The sequence below is a fragment of the Akebia trifoliata genome, chromosome 12 (genome assembly GCF_017979445.1).
Source record: "Akebia trifoliata isolate Shusen 1 chromosome 12, ASM1797944v1, whole genome shotgun sequence".
NCBI lineage: Eukaryota > Viridiplantae > Streptophyta > Magnoliopsida > Ranunculales > Lardizabalaceae > Akebia > Akebia trifoliata.
Window position 1 is genome coordinate 19,250,980 of NC_141386.1, and position 20,853 is coordinate 19,271,832.

Below are 20,853 nucleotides of genomic sequence, written 5' to 3' on the forward strand. Positions count from 1 at the left end.
TGGGACTCTTAAACCCTAATGACTTCATCCATATAAATATGAACGATTAGGCCTTATTCTGAACAGAAGTTCTGGGTTTTTCTTGGAGGTACAAGATCGAGAAGGAGGACGAGAGCTGGAGATTCGATTTTTGAGTTTTATCTTTCTGAACTTTATCTCTTCTCTTGATATTTGTAATCTCTAAGAATGACTGAATACTTTTGTGATTTTCTTTTCTTTTCAATGATGAACTAATTTTTATTCTAGGGTTATAATAGAACCCATTCATGATATTTGATTAGTTTTATTTATTTCTTATATGATTCCACGTGTGATTGTTTATTCTATCCTATGTTTAATGCGATTTAATTAACTGACCATTGATTGAATTGAATCGGTGAACCTTAATAATGTCGATAGAGTTGTTTTGTGTTCATGACCTAAATAGAATAACATACGCTAATTTGATATAGAGATATACTCACGTTGCATGTGCATCCCTTGTGAGAGCTTATTCTTAATGAATTATTCTTGATTTAATTCTCATAGACATATATGGTGTTAGTTTAAAAGGGTATTTTTACATGACCATCAACAGAGGCTTGTAGAGAATTTAGTGCTATTGGGTGACCATTATAGTGGATTAATTTATCATAGAAGAAAAGATAATTTAATCAAGTGGATTGTTTAGGGGAAATTATAAACTTAGATTTTATCACTCATTGATTTTAAATCTGTAAATTTATTTTTTCCGTTATTTTTCTTGTTTATTTTTAAATCCTATTTTTACTTTTGTTTGGATAAAATTAAAGTGAGATAAATTGGTAATTAGCATTAGATTGATATTTAGTATCCGTGGGAACGATACTTTCTTATCACTTTATTACTTGTTTCGATATGTATACTTACGTGCGTAAATTTAGACAACAAGTTTTTGGCGCCGTTGCCGGGGACTAATTTATTAATCTTTTTGTTAATATTAATTCAATCATATTTAATTTTAGACCAAACTTTTTTTTACTTTGTAGGTGTTTGGCTAGTGTATGCGTAGTATAGGAAATTCAGAGCTTATTCCTTTGGATTTTGAGATCGAGAAAACTTATCGAATAAATAGAAAGAATAAGCGAGAAGTTTCTCAACACCATACAATGGCCCACCAAACTAATGGTAATGAAGGTCCTAAGTCTATGCGGGACTATGTTGTTCCATTGGTGGATGGGATTCACACTAGTAATCGTTGTCCAACGGTACAGGCCAACAATTTTGAGCTAAAGCCAACTACTATGCAGATGGTACAAGCATCTCAATTTGGGGGTTCACATGTCGAAGATCTTAATGCACATTTAGCTAATTTTCTAGAGATATGTGCTACTTTCAAGTATAACGGTGTTGATGATGATGCCATCCGGTTGTGACTATTTCCATTCTCATTGAGGGATATGACGAAGAATTAACTGAACTCATTACCAAGGGAATCTATCACCACTTGGGAGGACTTGGCGAAAAAGTTCCTCGCTAAATATTTTCTGCCGTAAAAAACTGCAAAGTTGAGAAATGATATCACTACTTTTGTGCAGTTAGACAGTGAGTCTCTCTATGAAGCTTGGGAAAAGTATAAAGATCTACTTCGAAGATGTCCTCATCATGCTCTACTGGATTGGTTGATCATCCAAATTTTCTACAATTGGTTGGTTGGATCTATTAGAACGAGTGTTGATGTTGCAGCAGGTAGATCTCTTATGGTAAAGACATTTGAGGATGAGTATAATTTATTAGAAGAGATGGCCTCTAACAACTTCCAATACCATACAGAAAGAATGAATCTAAGAAGAAAAGCAAGAGTGCATGAATTAGATGCTTTTACTGTTTTGACTGCTCAAGTAGCATCTTTATCTAAGAAGTTGGATTCATTTGGAGTTCATGTCATTCAAACTCCTACTGTTACATGCGAGATTTGTGGAGACAATCATTCAGGAAATATATGCCCTAATAATCCAGAGTCTCTAAATTTTATTGGTAACAGACAAAATAATCCATATTCTAACTACTATAATCCAGGCTGGAAAAATCATCTGAACTTCTCTTGGAGTAACAACAATCAAGTTGAGGCCTCTTCATCTACAAAAGCCATGTTTCAATCGGGTTATCATCCTCAAGCTCCTCCTAGAGAAAAGAAGCCTTCTTTGGAAGATCTAGTACATCAGATGGGAACCAACACTAATCAGTTCATGACAGATACTAGAACTCAACTCCAAAGCCAAGCAGCTTCTATTCGCAATATAGAAATTCAGTTGGGTCATCTTGCTTTAACAATTAACAATCGTCCTCAAGGAACCTTGCCTAGCAAGGAGCACTATAATGCTATCACATTGAGGAGTGGAAAAAAGTTGAATGATGTTGTTAAGGAACCAAAGGAATCGGATGTTTTAGTGGTAAAAGAAACAATTTCTAAATAGAATGGTGAGCAAGAGAAAGAAGCTACAAACCAGGAGCATAAAAAGTCGGGCTTAGAAAATATTACTCCCTACAACCCACCCCCACCATTTCCTCAACGTTTCAAGAAACAAAAACATAACGAGCAATTTGTAAAATTTCTGAATGTCTTCAAGAAGTTGCATATTGATATCCCATTCGCTGAAGCTTTTAGAGTAAATGCTAAGTTTATGAAAGATATCTTGATTAAAAAGAGACGATTGAGTGAATTTGAAACAGTGGGTTTGACTGAAGAGTGCAGTGCTATCATTCAAAGGAAACTTCCAGCAAAGCTTAAGGATCTAGGGAGCTTTACTATACCGTGCACAATAGGTAACCAATTCTCTGGTAGAGCTTTGTGTGATTTGGGGGCTAGTATTAATCTAATGTCACTGTCTATATTTCAAAAATTGGGATTGGTAGAAGCTTGGACTACTACTATGACACTCCAGTTAGCGGATAGATCACTAAAGTATCCAAGGGAGAAAATTGAAGATGTGCTTGTTAAGGTCGACAAATTTATATTCCCTATGGATTTTATTGTTCTTAATATGGAAGAGGATAAAGATGTTCCAATCATTCTTGGCAGACCATTCTTAGCCACAGGCAGAACTCTTATTGATGTGTAAAAGGGGGAACTTACTATGAGAGTTCAAGATCAAGAGGTGAAATTTAATGTTTTCAAAGCTAGGAAGTTCCCCACTGAAGAACCTGAAAAATGTTATAGAATTGATGCAATGGATACATGTGTTCGACAAGACCATAAAGAAACACTCCCATTTAACCAGCTTGAATTAGCAATCATTAATACATACAATGAGAAAGATTTGGAGTGCTTGGAGTTGGTGAACTACTTGGAGGCTGCACCAAAATTCTCTCGTTCTAAACCAGAATTTGAGTTGTTAGAAGTACCACCATTAGGTTCTCATTTGAAGCTGTCAACTCAAGAATTGTCAGCATTAGAGTTCAAGTCTCTTCCTAACCATTTAAAGGAGTTGCGAGATTACAAGAAAGCATTGTGATGGTCCATAACGGATATTAAGGGGATTTATCCTTCTACCAGCATGTAAAAAATCCATATGGAAGAATATCATAAGCCTTTTATTGAGCACCAACGTCCGCTTAACCAAATCATGAAGGAGGTGGAGATATTTGATGTGTGTGAAATTGATCGTCAGAAATCCACCATCACTTTAGCAAACCCGGAGTGACTTCAAACAAAGTCGGGCTGATGACTTTAAAACAAGCGCTTCTTGGGAGGCAACCCAAGTGTTTTAAACTCTATCTCTTCGTTTATTTTGAGTTTCATTATTCTTCATTTTTTTTATTTAAAAAAAGAAAAAGTTATAAGTTTGCTCTTATCATAATTTTTACAATTCTCTTTAATTTTATTTAATTATGTTTTGTTGAAACATGTTGGGAGTCTCTAAGCAAATCAACTGCATTAGCAACATGACACAAGTCATTGGTAGCACAGATTTTAAGAGCAGAAGCCTCAACTCAATCACAGTTGCAACATCTAACACATACAACAAGTCCTGTTCTCACAGTTCGAAGAGGCCATGGCTTAACTTTTCTCAGGCCAAGGCATTAGTCAGTGACAGAACTTATCAGAAATATAAAAATGTGGGCCATGGCATGATACTCTACCAGGCCTCGGCCCAAAATCGTACTCAAATAGACCCAAAATCGTACTCAAATAGAAAAGGGTTACACTTGCCCTAATATTTCTAATGTTACAAAATTTCACAACCAACCTTCTCTTCGTGCCTTAACGACAGAAAAGTCTTCATCTCTCTCCATCTTATCCAACAATACTCCTACGTTTCCCTTTCAATATCCAAGGGTGGCGAAAGAAAGATCAAATCCGTGAATACGATTTCACCAAATTTCAACGAATATTTCGAGTACTTTCTTTGTCGATTCAACCAAATCAATTAGAGTACCATCTGGTTTTATTCGTAAGTGTTACATTTCATTAGTCACTATTGCCTATTGTGAATAAATATTTGATTATTTGGATTGAAAATTTTGAGTTTTGATTGCACTTGTGGCTGTGTGGGAGTGTTTGATTGGTGTAACCAATGATTGACGTTAGAGTGGATGTTTGTATTGTTTGTTGATGGAGTACTATGTGCTACAATATGTACGGTCAATGGTGACAGTGGATGGTATTACTTGTTTTGGGAAGATCATTAAATTTTTGTGCCTACCAGGTGTTTGTGAAAAGTTCTGTGACAATGATAAAGGTTAGGTAGGTCAATTCATTTCAAATTTGGGAGTTGTTTGAGGTATGTAATGCGTGATGGATATCCGAAAGGGCAGTTGATGTATATGTGATTTCAATTGTGGGTGATTGGATTGATCAATTTTTATTAAAATCCTGATGTCTAGATACTAGTTGTGAAAGGTAACAGGTTGGTGAGGTCTGGCTGTTAATTGTGTCATCAGTATTAGATTGATCGTGTCAGTGAATATTATCATGATGCTTAAAAGAACGCGAGCTTCACTATTACATCACCACTGTCAGGACTGAATGAAAATAACAATGAAGATGGTGCGGATGGTGCTGATGACTCTTGACCACCAATAAAATTTTTAGGGAAGTGCTTTCATTTACTTTTGATTCTAATTGTTTACATTGGGGACAATGCAATAATTAAGTTTGGGGGTGGGAGTAGTATTTTTCTGAAAATTTGTTTGACTTTTGTGTTTGCTTTAATATGTTTATATTTAGGCTTTGGCATGTTTAAATTAGTTTTAAAAAAAAAATTGTGTTTTGTGATGATTTTAGCCTAATAATCTACAACCAATGATAATGATTTTGATTGAGTATATATATGGTTTTTAGAAGATGATGGGGGTTGAACTTGTCTGTGTGCTTGGCCCTGATGAAATTCAATCTTGTTCTGAACTCTTTTACATTGAGCTTATAATCTTGATGCACTTGATTGTTTGATATACTTGGATAATGTTTATGCCTGTGAGTGTTGTTCATGATCTCAATAAACTCTAGAACTTATTTGATTGTTGCTCGAGGCGAAATCCTAGGTTGCACTTGATTTAGGCCATTTTTTGATCGATTGAGCCTTTTAAGCTTACCTATGTTGATTTTATCACTAGTTGTCCCCATTGAGCCTTGTTTCCCATGTTCTTTGGCACCCACAACTCTAACCAAGCCTTTTTGTCTAATTTTTCCAAAATTTGACCCATCACCTCTTAGGCATATTGATTGTTACTAGATAATTTTGAGCTATGCAAATAAGGGTTGAAGGTGAAGTTTCGGGAATGTGGAAGGCAAAGTTTCAAGAATATTCAGTTGACGGTTCAGAAAATACTTATGTTGAAAAAAAAAAAACAAAACAAAATTGTCTCATTACTACATCCCTTCTTGTTAAATAATGCATTGAATCAGATAAGCTTGGGGGTGTAATGGGCTATTTTGAAAAAAAAAAGTATGAAAGAAAAATGAAAAAAAAAAGTTATTCTTGAAATAAAAAAAAATGAAGTGAAATAAGATTGAGAATGCGGAGTGACTCGATGTTGAAATGTAAGTTTGTGCTCGGTATGAATCCTGAGAGATTGATGTGTTTAAGAGGTGATCTGAACCACAAAATTTTCTTTTATCCTACCTCTAACCCAGTCACACATTACAAGTCGAATAAAAGTCTTATTGATTCTTAATTGAGTGACGACCTACATTAGTGGAGAATAACATGAAAAATAGGCTTATGGAGTTCATCAATGTCAATATTTAGAGATCACGTGTGTTTACTCTTGATTGCATAAACTGATTTGAGTTGAAAATTGATTAAGTGATAAGGGTTGTTTGCACATATTTGGAGGGTTCAAGGTGAGGTTGAATGACATTTGGGTTGAAAATCTAGGCTATTTCAATTTCTAAAGTTTTTTTAAGAATTGTGAAATTTGCGCAATCTTTGAGGCAAGTATGGAAAATCAGGCTAGTATCATCACTTGTGTTTTATTTGTATTTTAGATTTCTTTCCCTTAGTTAGGTTTTTCTTTGTTTTTATTTTGCTTGAGGACTAGCAAAATGTTAAGTTTGGGGGTAATGAGTGAGCTTTATACTTGCGAATTAACCACTTTTAAATATAATATTTTATTAATTTTAGAGTCTTTTAATTGTTTTTATTTAAGTTTAGTTTGTTTTATACTTTTTATGTGATTCTATGTTTTTATTTGATTTTTATTCTTATTTAACAGTTTATGAAAAATATGGAACATTAGGATATTTGTCAACATTTAGGAGAAATTTCTGACTCAAATTGGTTCACTCTTGGAAGAAGGAAGCTAAGCATACAAGCTAAAAAGTCTTCAAGCCACAGCTTGATAGAAAATGAGGCGACGGCAGGAATTCAAGAATTACACAACAGAAATATGAAAATACAAGTCGCGGCATGACCTACTTACGTTTCCAGCATTACACGTTAATTTTTGGGGCCGAATTAGAGACAGATTTTGGGACTCTTAAACCCTAATGACTTTATACCTATAAATATGAACGATTAAGCTTTATTCTGAATAGAAGTTCTGGGTTTTTCTTGGAGGCACAAGATCGAGAAGGAGGACGAGAGCTGGAGATTCGATTTTTGAATTTTATCTTTCTGAACTTTATCTATTCTCTTGATATTTGTAATCTCTAAGAATGGCTGAATACTTTTGTGATTTTGTTTTCTTTTCAATGATAAACTAATTTTTATTCTAGGGTTATAGTGGAACCCATTCATGGTATTTGATTAGTTTTATTTATTTCTTCTATGATTCCACATGTGATTGTTTATTCCATTCTATGTTTAATGCGATTTAATTAACTGGCCATTGATTGAATTGAATCGGTGAACCTTAATAATATCGACAGAATTGTTTTGTATTCATGACCTAGATAAAATAACATACGCTAATTTGAGATAGACATATACTCACGTTGCGTGTGCATCCCTTGTGAGAGCTTATTCTTAATGAATTATTCTTGATTTAATTCTCATAAACATATAAGGAGTTAGTTTAGAAGGGTATTTTTACATGACCATCGACAGAGGCTTGTAGAGAGTTTAGTGCTCTTGGGTGACAATTATAGTGGATTAATTTATCATTGATGGAAAGATAATTTAATCAAATGGATTTTTGAGGGAAATTATAAACCTAGATTTTATCACTCATTGATTTTAAATCTGCAAATTTATTCTCTCCGTTATTTTTCTTGTTTATTTTTAAATCCTATTTTTACTTGTTTAGATAAAATTAAAGTGAGATAAATTGGTAATTAGTAATAGATTGGTATTTAGTATCCGTAGAAACGATACTTTCTTATCACTTTATTACTTGTTTCGATACGTATACTTGCGTGCGTAAATTTAGACAATAAAATGGAACCAGAACCGTAAAAAATCACGGGTAACCATCGATAAATGAATAATAATTAAGCGAACAATATTGAATTTCAAAATAAATGGAACCAGAACCGAAAAAAATCACGGATCCCCATTGGTTCCAGTTCTCAAGAATTGAATGAGAAAACAAGTTTTCAATTCATTATAAATTTATTTTCCTTTCAAGAAATTAACATATTATCAAAAAAATTATTAACTTACTTATAATTTGTTATACTAACGATGCAAAATAATGCTTTTCTTCAAAAATAAAAATTTATATTAATTAAAAGTAATAAATTTTTAGAAAAATAACTCATTTTAAGCTCCAATCGATAATTTAATGAAAAATTAAAGAATTTTATATAATAGGCATTTATTTGGAAATAAAAATATCTTAAAATCATTTATAGTGTGGAAAGAAATGAAAAAATAAATCGGTTCTGGGTATCCACAAGTGGCCACTAGATAGAACTTAACGGTTCTGATTCCTATTAGTTCGGTTCCATTTTAGACCCAGCTCTAATCGGTTCCAATAAAAAAGGAATCAGAACAGGGGAGTTTTGGTTCCAGTTCGATTTCAATTCAATGGATACCCATTGATGCCCCTACTGTCCACACGTCCTCTGCCCCAGAAATGTTAAGAGTCTAACTAGACTTCCTAACTTAGTAAGATTTCAACTCTTACTAAAGGTCGTTGACCTCACCTTGTGGCTTCCAATGACATGATCTGATGCTACATAGTTGTAGAGGACGAAATTCTATGAATACTGATAAAAGTCAGGAAATTTTTTTTACCGTTGAATTCTGAATTTGAATTTGTGAGTTCCATGGAAGTTTGGTAGCCATCCATTTTCAAAACCTTGGATCAAGTCCAAAAAAAATTAAAAAAATTGAATTGTCACTACAAAAAAATTGCAAAATAGGAACATATGTTTAAAACAACACTAAGCCATTTTTATTTAAAAATAGTATTAAACCATTTTACTTTTATAAACCGTTTTATTTGTATTTTAAATAACCCAATATCCATATCTTTTGTTGGAACGAACCTCTGTCTCTCTCTCTCTCTCAGCTGCTCCCTCGATCCAGTCTCTCTCTCTAGATCGAACTCTCGATCTTGTCTCTCTCTCTCTCTCAGTAGCTCTCTCAATTGCTCTCTTGATCAAACTCTCGATCTCAGTTTCTCTTTTAATCGCTCTCTCAGTTTCTCCATCGATCTCATCTCTCTCTCTCTCAGTCGCTTTCTCGATCGACTTCTCGATCTCATCTCTCTTGCTCAGTCGCTCCCTCGATCAACCTCTCAGTCTCTGCCTCGATCGACCTCTTGATCTCATTTCTCTCGCTCAGTCGCTCCCTCGATCAATCTCTTGGTCTCGGTACTCTCTAATCCCTCTTTTCTTTATATAGATTGTATTAGGGATTTGGATTGAAGATTTAGGCTTTTAGATGTGATTAAACATAGTTTTGTTAATTCAATTATCTCACAGTTCTGATTTACATTAGATTCAATCTTAGATCTCTTGACCTTATTTTGATGTTTCTAATTTTCTTTTAGATTAGAAACAGTCTATATAACAATAAGGAAAAAAACTATTGAATGGGAATATTAACAATAGTCCCATCTAAGTACATAAATCTTCAAAGAAAAGGCCTTTGCATTCTTGCATCACTGACGAACTCATTGAAATAAAAGAGCTTTAATCATCTTTTATGCCCAAACCCTTGGGCATAAGTTAATTAATACTATCCTTAATGAGATCCTAGCATTCAGGAAGACGAGATAGAAATGTTTGGCTTGCATGTCAAACTGTTACCTGGGCATGGCAGAGACATAGCCATGGTTTGTCATGTCATGTCTTACATAGATTTTGAAAAAATCGTGGTGTCATAGGTTCCTCTTGGGACATCATGATTTGCAAGCTTCCCTGATCTAGAAATACAACTGGAATGGAAATCAACAAGCCATTACCATGACTTGCACTGAAAGCATAGGTAAGCCAAAGTTATCGATCTATAATAAAACTCAAATGTTCACAAACATATCTCTTATTAAGGTGGTCATAGAAGCAACCTCACTTGAATTTGTGGATGTTGAGTGGAGTATAATTCATCATCATGAATTACTGCTAGTGCATAATGTCTACAGTTGGTTTCGAAAGGCAATACTGGGTTATACATACCTGTTGAGCTCAACTGTAAACACAAAATAGACTATTGTTAATATTCCCATTCAATAAGTTTTTTCCCCCATTTTTATATAGAGCCTTAATTGATCCCATAAACAAATATATAGATTCATTGATACATTTTTAGGGGCATAGATGTGGCAAATTTAGTGAGAGCCATGGATTATTCAATTTGTAGCTCAAGATGTTCTCTGTGTGTGTTTCCTTAAAATTCTTCTTTTTGGATATTCAATTTGTAACTCAATTGAATATGAACTATTGCTTTCCAAAACATCACTTAGATTAGAATATGTTCCTATTTACCAAAAAATTGATATACAAGTTTGGTTTGTTTGGGTTGGGACTTATTTACCAAAAAATCCAGGAAACAACTCTATGTTGGAATCGAAAGCATCATCGATTGAATTACATTATAACTGGAAAAGGGAATGGGTGGAGATTCCGGAGCAAAAAAGGCATATTGGCATAGTTGGGCCACATTCTTATTTTGGCCTTTAGTGCCAGCTAGAAAGAAGGATGAGATGTGGAAATCACTACTTGTAAGTTGCAATATAATATTACAATTGAAATAATCTTAGTTAATTATTATATATTTTTTCTTAGTGACTATTTATCTTTATTGTTTTTTAATTTCTCATGTAGGGAAAGTTCATCCTTTGTCCATCCTACAAGTACCAATGCCTTAGAAGCATGTCTGAGACATTCATAAAATAATATGGATGATAGATTGAAAAATTGTCCTCTAAATGTTAAGCAGGAAAATTGGATCGCATTTGTTAATTGTATTACTGCAGCCAAAATTGTAGAAATGAGGAAGAGAAATGTGACAAATAGGAGCAACTTGAACCTCTATCATACTACTGGTAGGCATGGCCACGCAAGTTTGAGGAGCGAATGGTTAGTACTTGTCATTAAATTCAATATAAAGCATTGAAATTATTTTACTTTGAGTTATGCCCTACATAAGTAATACCTGGAAATTTATGCAAGTATGAAAATGGTAAAGAGGAGATGGTAGCGATCCCCCTTCGAGGATCGAGGTGTGGATTAGAGGGCATTCAAAGGATGATGGTGCTAGCTCGAGTACTATCGCCCCTTATTTGGTATGATCATCATCTTAAACTTTTGTTTATGGAATGTTATATAAGTTATACAGTTTGCATAAATATATTTGTTTGTTTAATATTACAGGATAAAATAAAAGAAATCATGAAGAATCAATCTGAAAATGATAGTTCCAAAGACCTTCTCAATGATCCCTTGACTGAAGTGTTTGGTCCAAATAAGAGGGGATGTGTTCGTGGTGTTGGGACTAATGATTCAAAAACACAGATTCTCGGGTCAGCCGCTGCGAAAGAAATGTTACTAGGAAAAGATAAGCAAATTATTGAGCAAACCAAAGAAATAACAAATATCAAAATTGAGGTGAAAGGTTTACGAGAAGGCATTGGGGAAGTACGTGAAAATATTTGAAACATTGAGGTATATACTATTACATTTTCTTGTTTAGTGATACATATATAAATATATATATATATATAGAAGTTGATATCAATATTTATTATAGCATATACTTTCAAGACCCCAAACAGTTGATTCGTATTCAACTGCATAATCACGATTTTCTACAAAAGAAATTCTATGCGAACTATTGGATCGGGGAAGAAATATTGTTGCAGTAGGAAAAACAGTTATAGATACTACCCCTTTTATTGTACATGGGCGTCCTCTGGGTGAAGACGGTGTCAAGGTTCTTATTGACATCATTCATATAGCAAACACCCTTCTTACCCAACGAACCAATTTTTGCAGGGACTCTAGGAGAAGTTGGAATAGGCGGATTTACTGTGTGGCCGAAAAGTTTTATTAGGGTTATCTTGCAATAGTTTTGTGTATGGTTTTATATACTACTTGTAATATGAACTGGTTATCCTTCTTTTGGCATATGTCTAGATACTAAGTGGTACTGCTAGTTGTATTTGGATAACCCCTCTAAAGTTTTACGACTACTAGCAATGTTTCCCTTCTATTAGTGTGTCTCTTTTTGTTAGTTGAGCACATTTAGAGTCGTAGAATTGTGAACTTGAATACTTACATATGCATAATGTTCTTCTCACTACAAGGTTATTTATCTACAAAGTACTTTTACTTGTTTAGTTATATTGTTTAACTAATAATTGATTATTTTTTTGTGTCAACTAATCCCTTTTCAACTCTGCCATTATAAAATTAATGTTTTACACTGCCAGTCTCAAACCCGGAAAAAGGAGGAGGGAGAAGGATGATCCAAGGAGTATTAAAGTGTTAACAGGTATTACTCTTTTTCTTTATGTATAACAGTCTGTTATTGACATGAAAAGATGAGGGGATTATTTGGGAAAAACTATACTAGTGTATTTCAATTGTTACTACCAAACCTCAATAACTTTTATATGATCCTGAATTTTATATATGGTTTTTCTTTTCCTAGGTTGTTCCTCACATTACAGATGCCATTCAAGAGTGGATTGAGCATGTAGCTATGATACCTGTGGATGGTAAAGAAGGCTCAACCGATGTTTGCATTATAGAATTGCCATGGTTGGAAAATATACTGGTCTTTCAGATTCTTACCTTTCTGTATTGAAGGTGAATGTGGTTTCCTATTGATGCTCTTTCAGTTTTCCTATTTGATGCATATTCTTTTCTTCTCTTGTGCAGTATAAGTGTGTTTGGGGTCTCTGCCGAGTCTATGCAATGTTGCACAACCCTTGATATAGTGTATATGCACGACATGGATCAAGACACTATCAACATGGCCCATTCATAAGATTGGCCATTAGACAGAGAGTCTAGGTTGGCCATTTCAGCCCCTCCAAAAAGAGAGAAAAATTCACCACAATCCAGTAAACAAGTCTGTGAATGTCTATCTGGAAAACCTTTTTTTATTAGAAAATCGTGGGCACCATCAGATGAACTTGGGGAAGGAAAAGTCGGGCGGGGTGTTGTACCCAGATACTTAATTCAATCTTGTATCATAATTTTGAAATTTGACATGTTTTCTACTCTGTTATATTTTGCTGAATATCAGAATTTTGTGTTGCTTAATGAAATAAGGGGTGGGGAGCTTGTCATAAATTTATGATGTTTGAATGTGCCACCTCAATGAGGTGGTAATTTCTCTATGGTGCAATACCATAGACCCAAGATCAAAACCCTTCTTTCACCCTTATGCCTATCTTAAACAAGAAAAAAAAAAAGTTATAATGTTTGTATTAATCTTTGTAGAGGAGGAAAACAACGTAGAAAATGAGTTCTTCTTTGGATTAGCAATGGCACCAGCCCATGTTGAAGATAGACTCAATGATGCTCGGCTTCAGTTTGCAGAGGAACACCCCTGTGATGACTCAAGTGAGGTGCAGAATCCACATACATCATATGCATTAATGGCTTCAGCTACTGGTGGTGGTGGCTCTCAGCATGATCATTTACCTGCAAAGGAATTAGAAAGGACTAAAAAGAAGAAGAAGCCTCTTAAGATAGCCATGGAGGCCATGATTGGAGGGTTTGAGAAGTACTTGGAAGAGGAAGAAGAACCTGCAACAAGAGAATGCAGTCATAATGTAGCTACTTGGCATAATGTTCCTCACTAGTAAGTTTGAGTTATTGTTGTATCATATGATCATCTGACTTGAATGCATGATAGGATATAATTAGTTATGAAGTTGGCACACCATGAGGTTTTCTAATTACCCTTGAGATTTAAGATATAATTACTTCACAGTGATGTTCTTAAGTAGGTTGCTGACAAATGAAAAAATTGGATTAATTTGGGCCTCGAATCATTTTTAGGGAGGAGAGATTATAATACTGAATTGAAGCTTACTAAAGATACTGGAATCAGTGTATTCAGAATGGGAATAGATTGGTCAAGAATAATGCCTGAGGAACCCCTCAAGGATTTAAAGAAAGTGTAAGTCTAGTTTATATTTTTCTAATTTAAAATGCTTCTTGATGTTCCTTGCGTCCATCCAATAGAATTGGTTTTTAAACACCAGACAAAGGATGTGGTGTTATTTAGTAGTTATCTTATTTAGAGATAAATTTGAATGATATTTTATTTTATTTTTTGGCATGACATAGGTTAATTATGTAGCACTGGAGTGATATGAATAGATCATACAAAGGGTTTGCTCATATGGAATGAAGGTAATGCTGAGTTTGTTCCACCACTCACTTCCTTCATGGGTTGGAGAATATGGAGGATAGAAACTTGAGAAAACCATTGATTATTTTATGGATTTTACAAGGTTAGTTTCTTGCTTGTTGATTAGTTTTTCATTTTATTAATTTCAAGTTTCTGTAATGTAGATTAGTTTTATCTTTTGCTGTAACATGTTATACCATTTTGGAGTATTTCCAGACATGTCAAAGTGCATTTGGACATATTTCAACGCATGCGTCCATGTTGAAACATTTTTGTGCAAAGCTGGTTGTTTCAAGTGTGTCTTGAATGAAAACCAACTTGAATTACATTTATACCCATTAGCTGATTGTACTAGACATGGAAAAATGTTAGGTTGTGATTTTAGTTAAGCTAGAAACCCTTGTATGACACAATTAATGCTTGTAAGTTGAATAATAAGATGGGAGTCAGTCTCAGCCAATTCATTTTGAATTTGGTTGAGTCCCTTAGACTTGTAGATCTTTCCACTCAGTTGACTGGAAATTCAGACAACTCAGCTGAGACATGTCGATTCTGTATGGTTTCCATTTTACAAGTATCTATTGTTACTAAGGGTGCTACTATGGTAGCCAGAATGATAAGACCCCTTTTTTCCTTCAATTAAATAGCATTGCAACCATTCTTATTTGGATAGAATGTGATTACTAGATCACTTTTATGTTTATTTTTCAGGTATGATGTCCTAAGCCAGTTCATGCCTTTGGTTGGGAAAGACTGGACTCAGTTTGGGGTAGTATAGCTTTTCTTTGCAATTAGGTTATGCCATTCACCTATTCTACCTTTTATTTTTCAAATTTCGGTACACTATTAGTTATAGCTCCAATCAAAGTTTGAATAAAATTTCTTGATGCTCAATAACATGAGATGAATGCTTTTAGTTTTATGATTGTACATTATGCATGAAACACATGCACAGGGGCTAGGACTTACCATCCAATAAAGTCGTACCCAAAAGATTCACACAATAGAAGTTGAATTAGTTAAATGTTCTTATATATGAGCTTTATCATTTTCTGAACCTTTCATCTCTTCTCTCTTGCCTCCCTACCCACACCCTATACACACACACAAAAAATGTCCTATTGTCAGAATTTATTTCATGGACAATGTAATTATTTTACGAATTTGAAGATATTGAGGTGCTTTTGTTACGTTCTTTTTTCCAAATGGAGTGATTGTTTTTGCTTCTCGCGATGTTGGAGTTGATTCGTTACTGAATTTAACTACAAGAAAATGGTTATCAGTTACTTTTTCTGAGTGCACGTGCAATCGTGCAAGCATATCTAACTAGAAGTTTCCTCAACTTAAAACATGTATTATTTGGAAGTCTTGGTTTCTTTATCTGATCTCACTTTTTTTTAATCTTGGAGCTCTGGAAGCTATTATGTTTCTCGTTTTCCCCCCTTAAAAGTTTGCATTGTTGGTGTCCTAGGATTCATCGCTTCTTCATTGAGAATCCTTCACTTGGTAATGTTAAAAAAATGATAACATCAACTAAAATTTGATTTTTTATTGTCAACACGGACTCTGGGTCCTTTATCTTAGGTACTTTTATTTGTATTCAATTTATTTATGCTTATGATTGGACTGCCTTTGGAGTTGAATAATGGACATGAAGGTTTCTCACCTTATAGTCCTTGGTTCTTTGGTTAATTAGGAACATTTGCTTCTCAGATACTCCTTTGAAGGTGCGGAAGCTCATCGTGAGAGTATGCAATGTGGTGACATGAAAGGCTGCTCAATTGGCAGTTGCGGGTATTGTGGGGATCTTAAAAAGATAGGGAGGGATGGCATTCTTCCTTGTAGGCACCTGTGCTTGTGTAACGATTGTGAAGGGTTTATCGTGCATTGTAATTTTGGATTTGTAAATTATGACTCATTGTGAATCTCTTTGTATATAAATTAATATGATAAAGAACCTCGATGTTCTCTATTTGGGTCTACTTTGACCGTGGGTAATAGGTATAAAAAATATATATATATATATATATATTAAAAGTTAATTAATTTTTTTTAAGTTTAGATATCGGTTTATGACCATTTTAGTTATTGGTTTATAATTGATGTCTAAATCTCAAACTTAGAACATCAGCCTTATAGACATCTGATTTTAAATCGATATCTAAGATTTTTTTTGTACTAGTGTGTATTATTATATAAACGTAGATTTGGAATGGTTTTAGCGGTTCCAAATTCAGAGTACTAGAATGGTTTTTAACCGTTCCAAATCTTGAGGTCTAGAATGGCTTAACCATTTAAATTCATTAATGACGCCTCGATTAGAGACGGTCTGTCAACTATTTCATACTAGCTTAGGAACGGTTATAAACTGTTCCTAATTTCCATATTTGTTGTAGTGTGTTTTTTCTTTGGATATGAGTTTTTCCATGAACTTTAGGGGGTTGTGGTCTGGTAATCCATTTCAATAAAACAACCCTTAGTAGGACTTCAAATCTTTCTAAATAAGGAAATTTTCAAATTTTAATTTTAAGATTTCAAATCTTGAAAAGGGTCTTGCGCCCACATGGATTACCATATTGGATTATGTTGAGATTCTATATACCTCAAAACTTGCCATAGATATCAGAAAATTTTCTTTTACTAAAACATTTAACATGAGAGCTATGTGACAAGATCTGTGAACTGTAGGAATAGCAGGTATATAAGATCTAGCTTCTTGGTGAGTCATATTTTAACGTTGTTAGATAATTTTTTAGTACAAATTTTATTTAGAAGACCATCATTAAGTTCAAATATATGATCTAGCTTCTTTTGTGAATTATATTTTAACGTTATTAGATTATTTTAAGTACACATTTGATTTGGAAGACTGTCTAATAGGATTATAGAGATTTAGAAACATTAAAATTTTTACCATTTTTAAAAATGGAAAATCCTAAAATTACTTCCTACGACACTGCACTCTACACTTTGCTGACATGGTGGTGTGCACATAACCAGAGATTTTTTCCCCAATTTAGAAAAAAAAAAACCCATAGATTTTTACCCATGTGTCTCGATGAAAAATTCTATTGCTATCTATACACTGCTACGTTGGCGTAATTTTGAGTGTAGTATTGTAGGACGTCACTTTAGAACAGATCTTTTAAAATTTTACCATTTTGAACGAATTTGCTGATTTTCAATTAAACACATTGATAGTATCTAGTGGAGTCAAATTATATAATCTGCAAATCTATTTCAAAGTGAAAGATGTAGTATGTATTTATTATGTTTTTAATTTTATCAAACATTTGAAAATGGACCCTAGAGTAATGTTTCTTACCAGGACAAAAAGAAAATTGCAGGAGAACTGTATATGATGTCATGCCATTGACTTATGAGCTTAGCAAAGATTTTTCTCAACGGTAATGCAAGGATTTACCAAGGTTTAATCTTCCTAAAATATAACAAATGCACACCTCTTATGAGTGCTACCTTCCTTAAAATTAAAAAGAAGAATGGATTGAGTGTTTGAAGTGAAACTTGGAGAAGAGATATTAATGGTTCTAAAGAAATTAATTGTGAGCTTTAGGGTTTAAGTGGATCCAATAAGTTTCTTCCATGGCTGATTCATGATACCGTGAGGAGTGGCGTGAGTCATCTTGATCACTGACGATTTTTAAGTCCAATTCAAATATTTGAACCTAAATTCAATAACTGAAGGTATGAAATAAAGGTAAATCTCGATTTTGGCATCTCATCTCGATCTCCTACAATACAAGATAACTCGGGAAAAGAAATCTCAGTCTCGAACAATTATTAAAACCATGGTACTTGAATTGAGCCAAAGAAGGTTATATAGAGTGGTGTGACAAAAAGATTGGGTCAAAAGCCTAAATGCCCACCTCAAATTTGGATGGGCATAACTCCAAAATTGTACGTAATAAAAAATAACACTGATTAAAAAAAATATGACAAATATTACAACAAATGACAATAATTATAGGTCATCAAGCATGTTTATGAGCATGAATAATGATAATTTAAAGGATTTAAATATACATGTAGGATACGCTTTTTAATTTTGATAAATTCTATTTTAACAAATTTTAGATTATTTTAAGTTCAATTTTATTTTAAAAGATCATTATTAAGTATTATGGTAAATCGTATTTTTGAGTTTTATTTTCTATATCGGTTTGGCTCTCAATCAGGTGTCTGGGTAGGAAATAGAAATATGGTGTTGTGGTTTGTGGAGCTTGATAGTATTAGTCAACAAGGAGGTACTGTAAATCAAGCCACGCAATGATTCGTGGGTTGTGGATTCGGGTGTGTCATTCCAGGCTACCTGTCATAAAGAAATCCTACAGAATTATGTGCAGGGTGATTTTGGAAAGGTCTATCTTGGGGATGACGAACCTTGCAACATATTAACTTATCAGATGGGACATCTCTGTAATTGAAAAGTGTGTGAGGCATGTTCCGCAATTAAAAAGGAATCTAATTTCTATTAGGCAACTTGTGGTTTTAGGAACATTTACCACATTCTTGGGTGATTCATAGAAGATGACAAGAGGGGCTATGGTGGTTGCGCGTGGAAAGAGAGAAGGTGCACTTTATTTTATATCTGGTACTAATAAGACAATTGCAGTGGCAACCACAGGGTTGGATTCAAATACATGAGATCAAAGGCTTGGGCACATGAGCGAGAAGGGAATGCCGGTAATGCATTCAAAAGGTTAATTATCTAGGCTAAAACAAATTAATTTAAACTTTTGTTAAGATTGCATTTTTGGAAAATAAAAAAGGATGAGTTCTACAAAAGTCAAAAGGGCTCCAAAACTTTAGAAATTTGAGTTGGTTCAGTTCGAGTATCTTCAATTGATGGTTCTCATTACTTCGTCAGTTTCGTTGATGATAATACTAGAAAGCTTGGGATTTACATTTTGAACCATAAATGTAGAATATTTAATGTGTTTTGAAAAAGAAAAGCTATAGTTGAAAATGAAACAGGCTGGAGTTAAAGTGCCTCAGGTTAGACAATGGTGGAGAGTATTGCAGTGATGAATTTGAAGAATGGTGCGCACTTAATGAGATCAAAAGATAGAAAAAAATTCCCAAGAAACCATGGGAGAATGATATTGTTGAGCGCATGAATAGAACTAACATAGAATGTGCTCGAAGGAGGTAGATTAATACTGGATTACCTAAATCTTTCTAAGCAGATACTGTAAACACTGCAACTTACTTAATTAACAAAGGACCGTCAGTTGCATTGAACTTTGGACTACCAGAAGAAGCATGGACTGAAAAAGAGGTGAACCTATCCTACTTGAGAGTTTTTGGTTATACTTCTTATGTCCATATAGATTTAGATGAAAGGAGTAAATTATATCCTAAGTCCAAAAAATGCATATTTATTGGATATGGCATTGATGAGTTTGGCTACTGATTTTGGGACCAAGAAAATTGAAAAGTCATTAGGAGCAAGGATGTCATATTCAATGAGAAAGTAATGTATCAACTATCAGATATGGAGATCATGTATGGAGTCCTATCTTCTTGGCGAAGACTTATGAGAGGTTATTGGTGGAGATAATACAGTGGCTCCTCAAGATTCTCCATAAAATGTTGATAATTTGAAGAAATGACAAAAGACTAATGCAAAGGCGGAATCTATTTTGAAGTGTTCTATCTCTTATGGCTTATCTAATCACATCATGGGTTGAAAATCCACTCGTGAGATTTGGACTACTCTTGATGAGTTGTCCAACAAGAAGGATGTGGCTCAATTGCAATTGTTGAAAACTGAATTAGCTAATACTAGGGTGAGCTCTTTATTTCACAATTGATTTTGAAGATTGAAATGCTTTGTTTTAGAAATTTCCCTTCTTAATCTGGTAGAACTTATCTCGAAGGCACGAATCAAAATCCACATCATTCGTGGATTGAAAAGGGAATATATTCCTTATTTTACATCTTTTCAAGGGTGGGTTGTGCAACCATCATTGGTGGAGCTCGAGAACCTTCTCACTTCTCAATAGTCTTTGGCTCATCAAATGGCTGGATGCTCAATTCGATAAATGATGGAGATGTTCTATTTTCAAGCAACAAAAAAATTATAACAAGGATAACGATAAAGGTAGAAGTTTAAAAAATAATGGAAACTCTAGTGATGCTTTTTTCAATCATAATGATGGAGAATCATCTAGCAAAAATGATGGAAATTGGAAAGGTGTCAAGTGTTATCGATGTGGTAAACTTGGGCATATAAGAAAGAATTGTCATCTAAAATTGAAAGAATGAAATGTAGTCGAAAAGGGAGGTGAACCTAAACGCGAGGAGGAGTGAGGAAAATGCTTCATAACAAATACCACTTCAATTGATGCTTTGACATCAATTAATTTTGAAAACGATTGGATTATTGATTTCGGTTGTGGGCATCTTCTCACCGATGACGAGTCTAAGTTCTCAAGTTTCTGCTACTACAATGGTAATGATGTTAAATCACAACAGACAACTCTGTTCACCTTGTGGAAAGTACTCATAATGCATGAGTATCACCAAGAGGTGCAACATTTGTGGATTCTTTGAGATCCAGGTTCTCATGATCTCATTCAGCTCATGATGTTATCAAATTCCACAAGGAAGCACA

General features: G+C 34.0%; 1 protein-coding gene, 1 non-coding gene and 1 pseudogene across 2 annotated transcripts; 2 read left to right on the plus strand and 1 right to left on the minus strand.

Moving 5' to 3' along the window:
• Window positions 1-1,127: 1,127 nt before the first annotated feature.
• On the plus strand, window positions 1,128-3,080 carry LOC147389012 (uncharacterized). The gene is made up of 3 exons (XM_086419712.1): window positions 1,128-1,387; window positions 1,685-2,411; window positions 2,589-3,080. Exons 1-3 carry the CDS (start codon window positions 1,128-1,130, stop codon window positions 3,078-3,080), a joined length of 1,479 nt encoding a protein of 492 aa, XP_086275838.1.
• LOC147389013 (small nucleolar RNA R71) lies at window positions 1,524-1,630 on the minus strand. The gene has a single exon (XR_015171071.1). It is a non-coding gene; the product is annotated as a small nucleolar RNA R71 (small nucleolar RNA).
• Window positions 3,081-13,341: 10,261 nt separating the features above from the next.
• On the plus strand, window positions 13,342-13,662 carry LOC147389014 (beta-glucosidase-like SFR2, chloroplastic pseudogene; annotated as a pseudogene).
• The last annotated feature ends 7,191 nt before the right edge of the window (window positions 13,663-20,853 follow it).

Excerpts from the sequence above, each read along its gene's own strand:
- LOC147389012 (XM_086419712.1), top strand. The coding sequence starts at position 1,128 with ATGGCCCACCAAACTAATGGTAATGAAGGTCCTAAGTCTATGCGGGAC. Across the intron at positions 1,388-1,684 it reads GTTGATGATGATGCCATCCG|AACGAGTGTTGATGTTGCAG; the intron begins GTTGTGACTATT and ends TGGATCTATTAG. Across the intron at positions 2,412-2,588 it reads AGGAATCGGATGTTTTAGTG|AAGTTGCATATTGATATCCC; the intron begins GTAAAAGAAACA and ends AATGTCTTCAAG.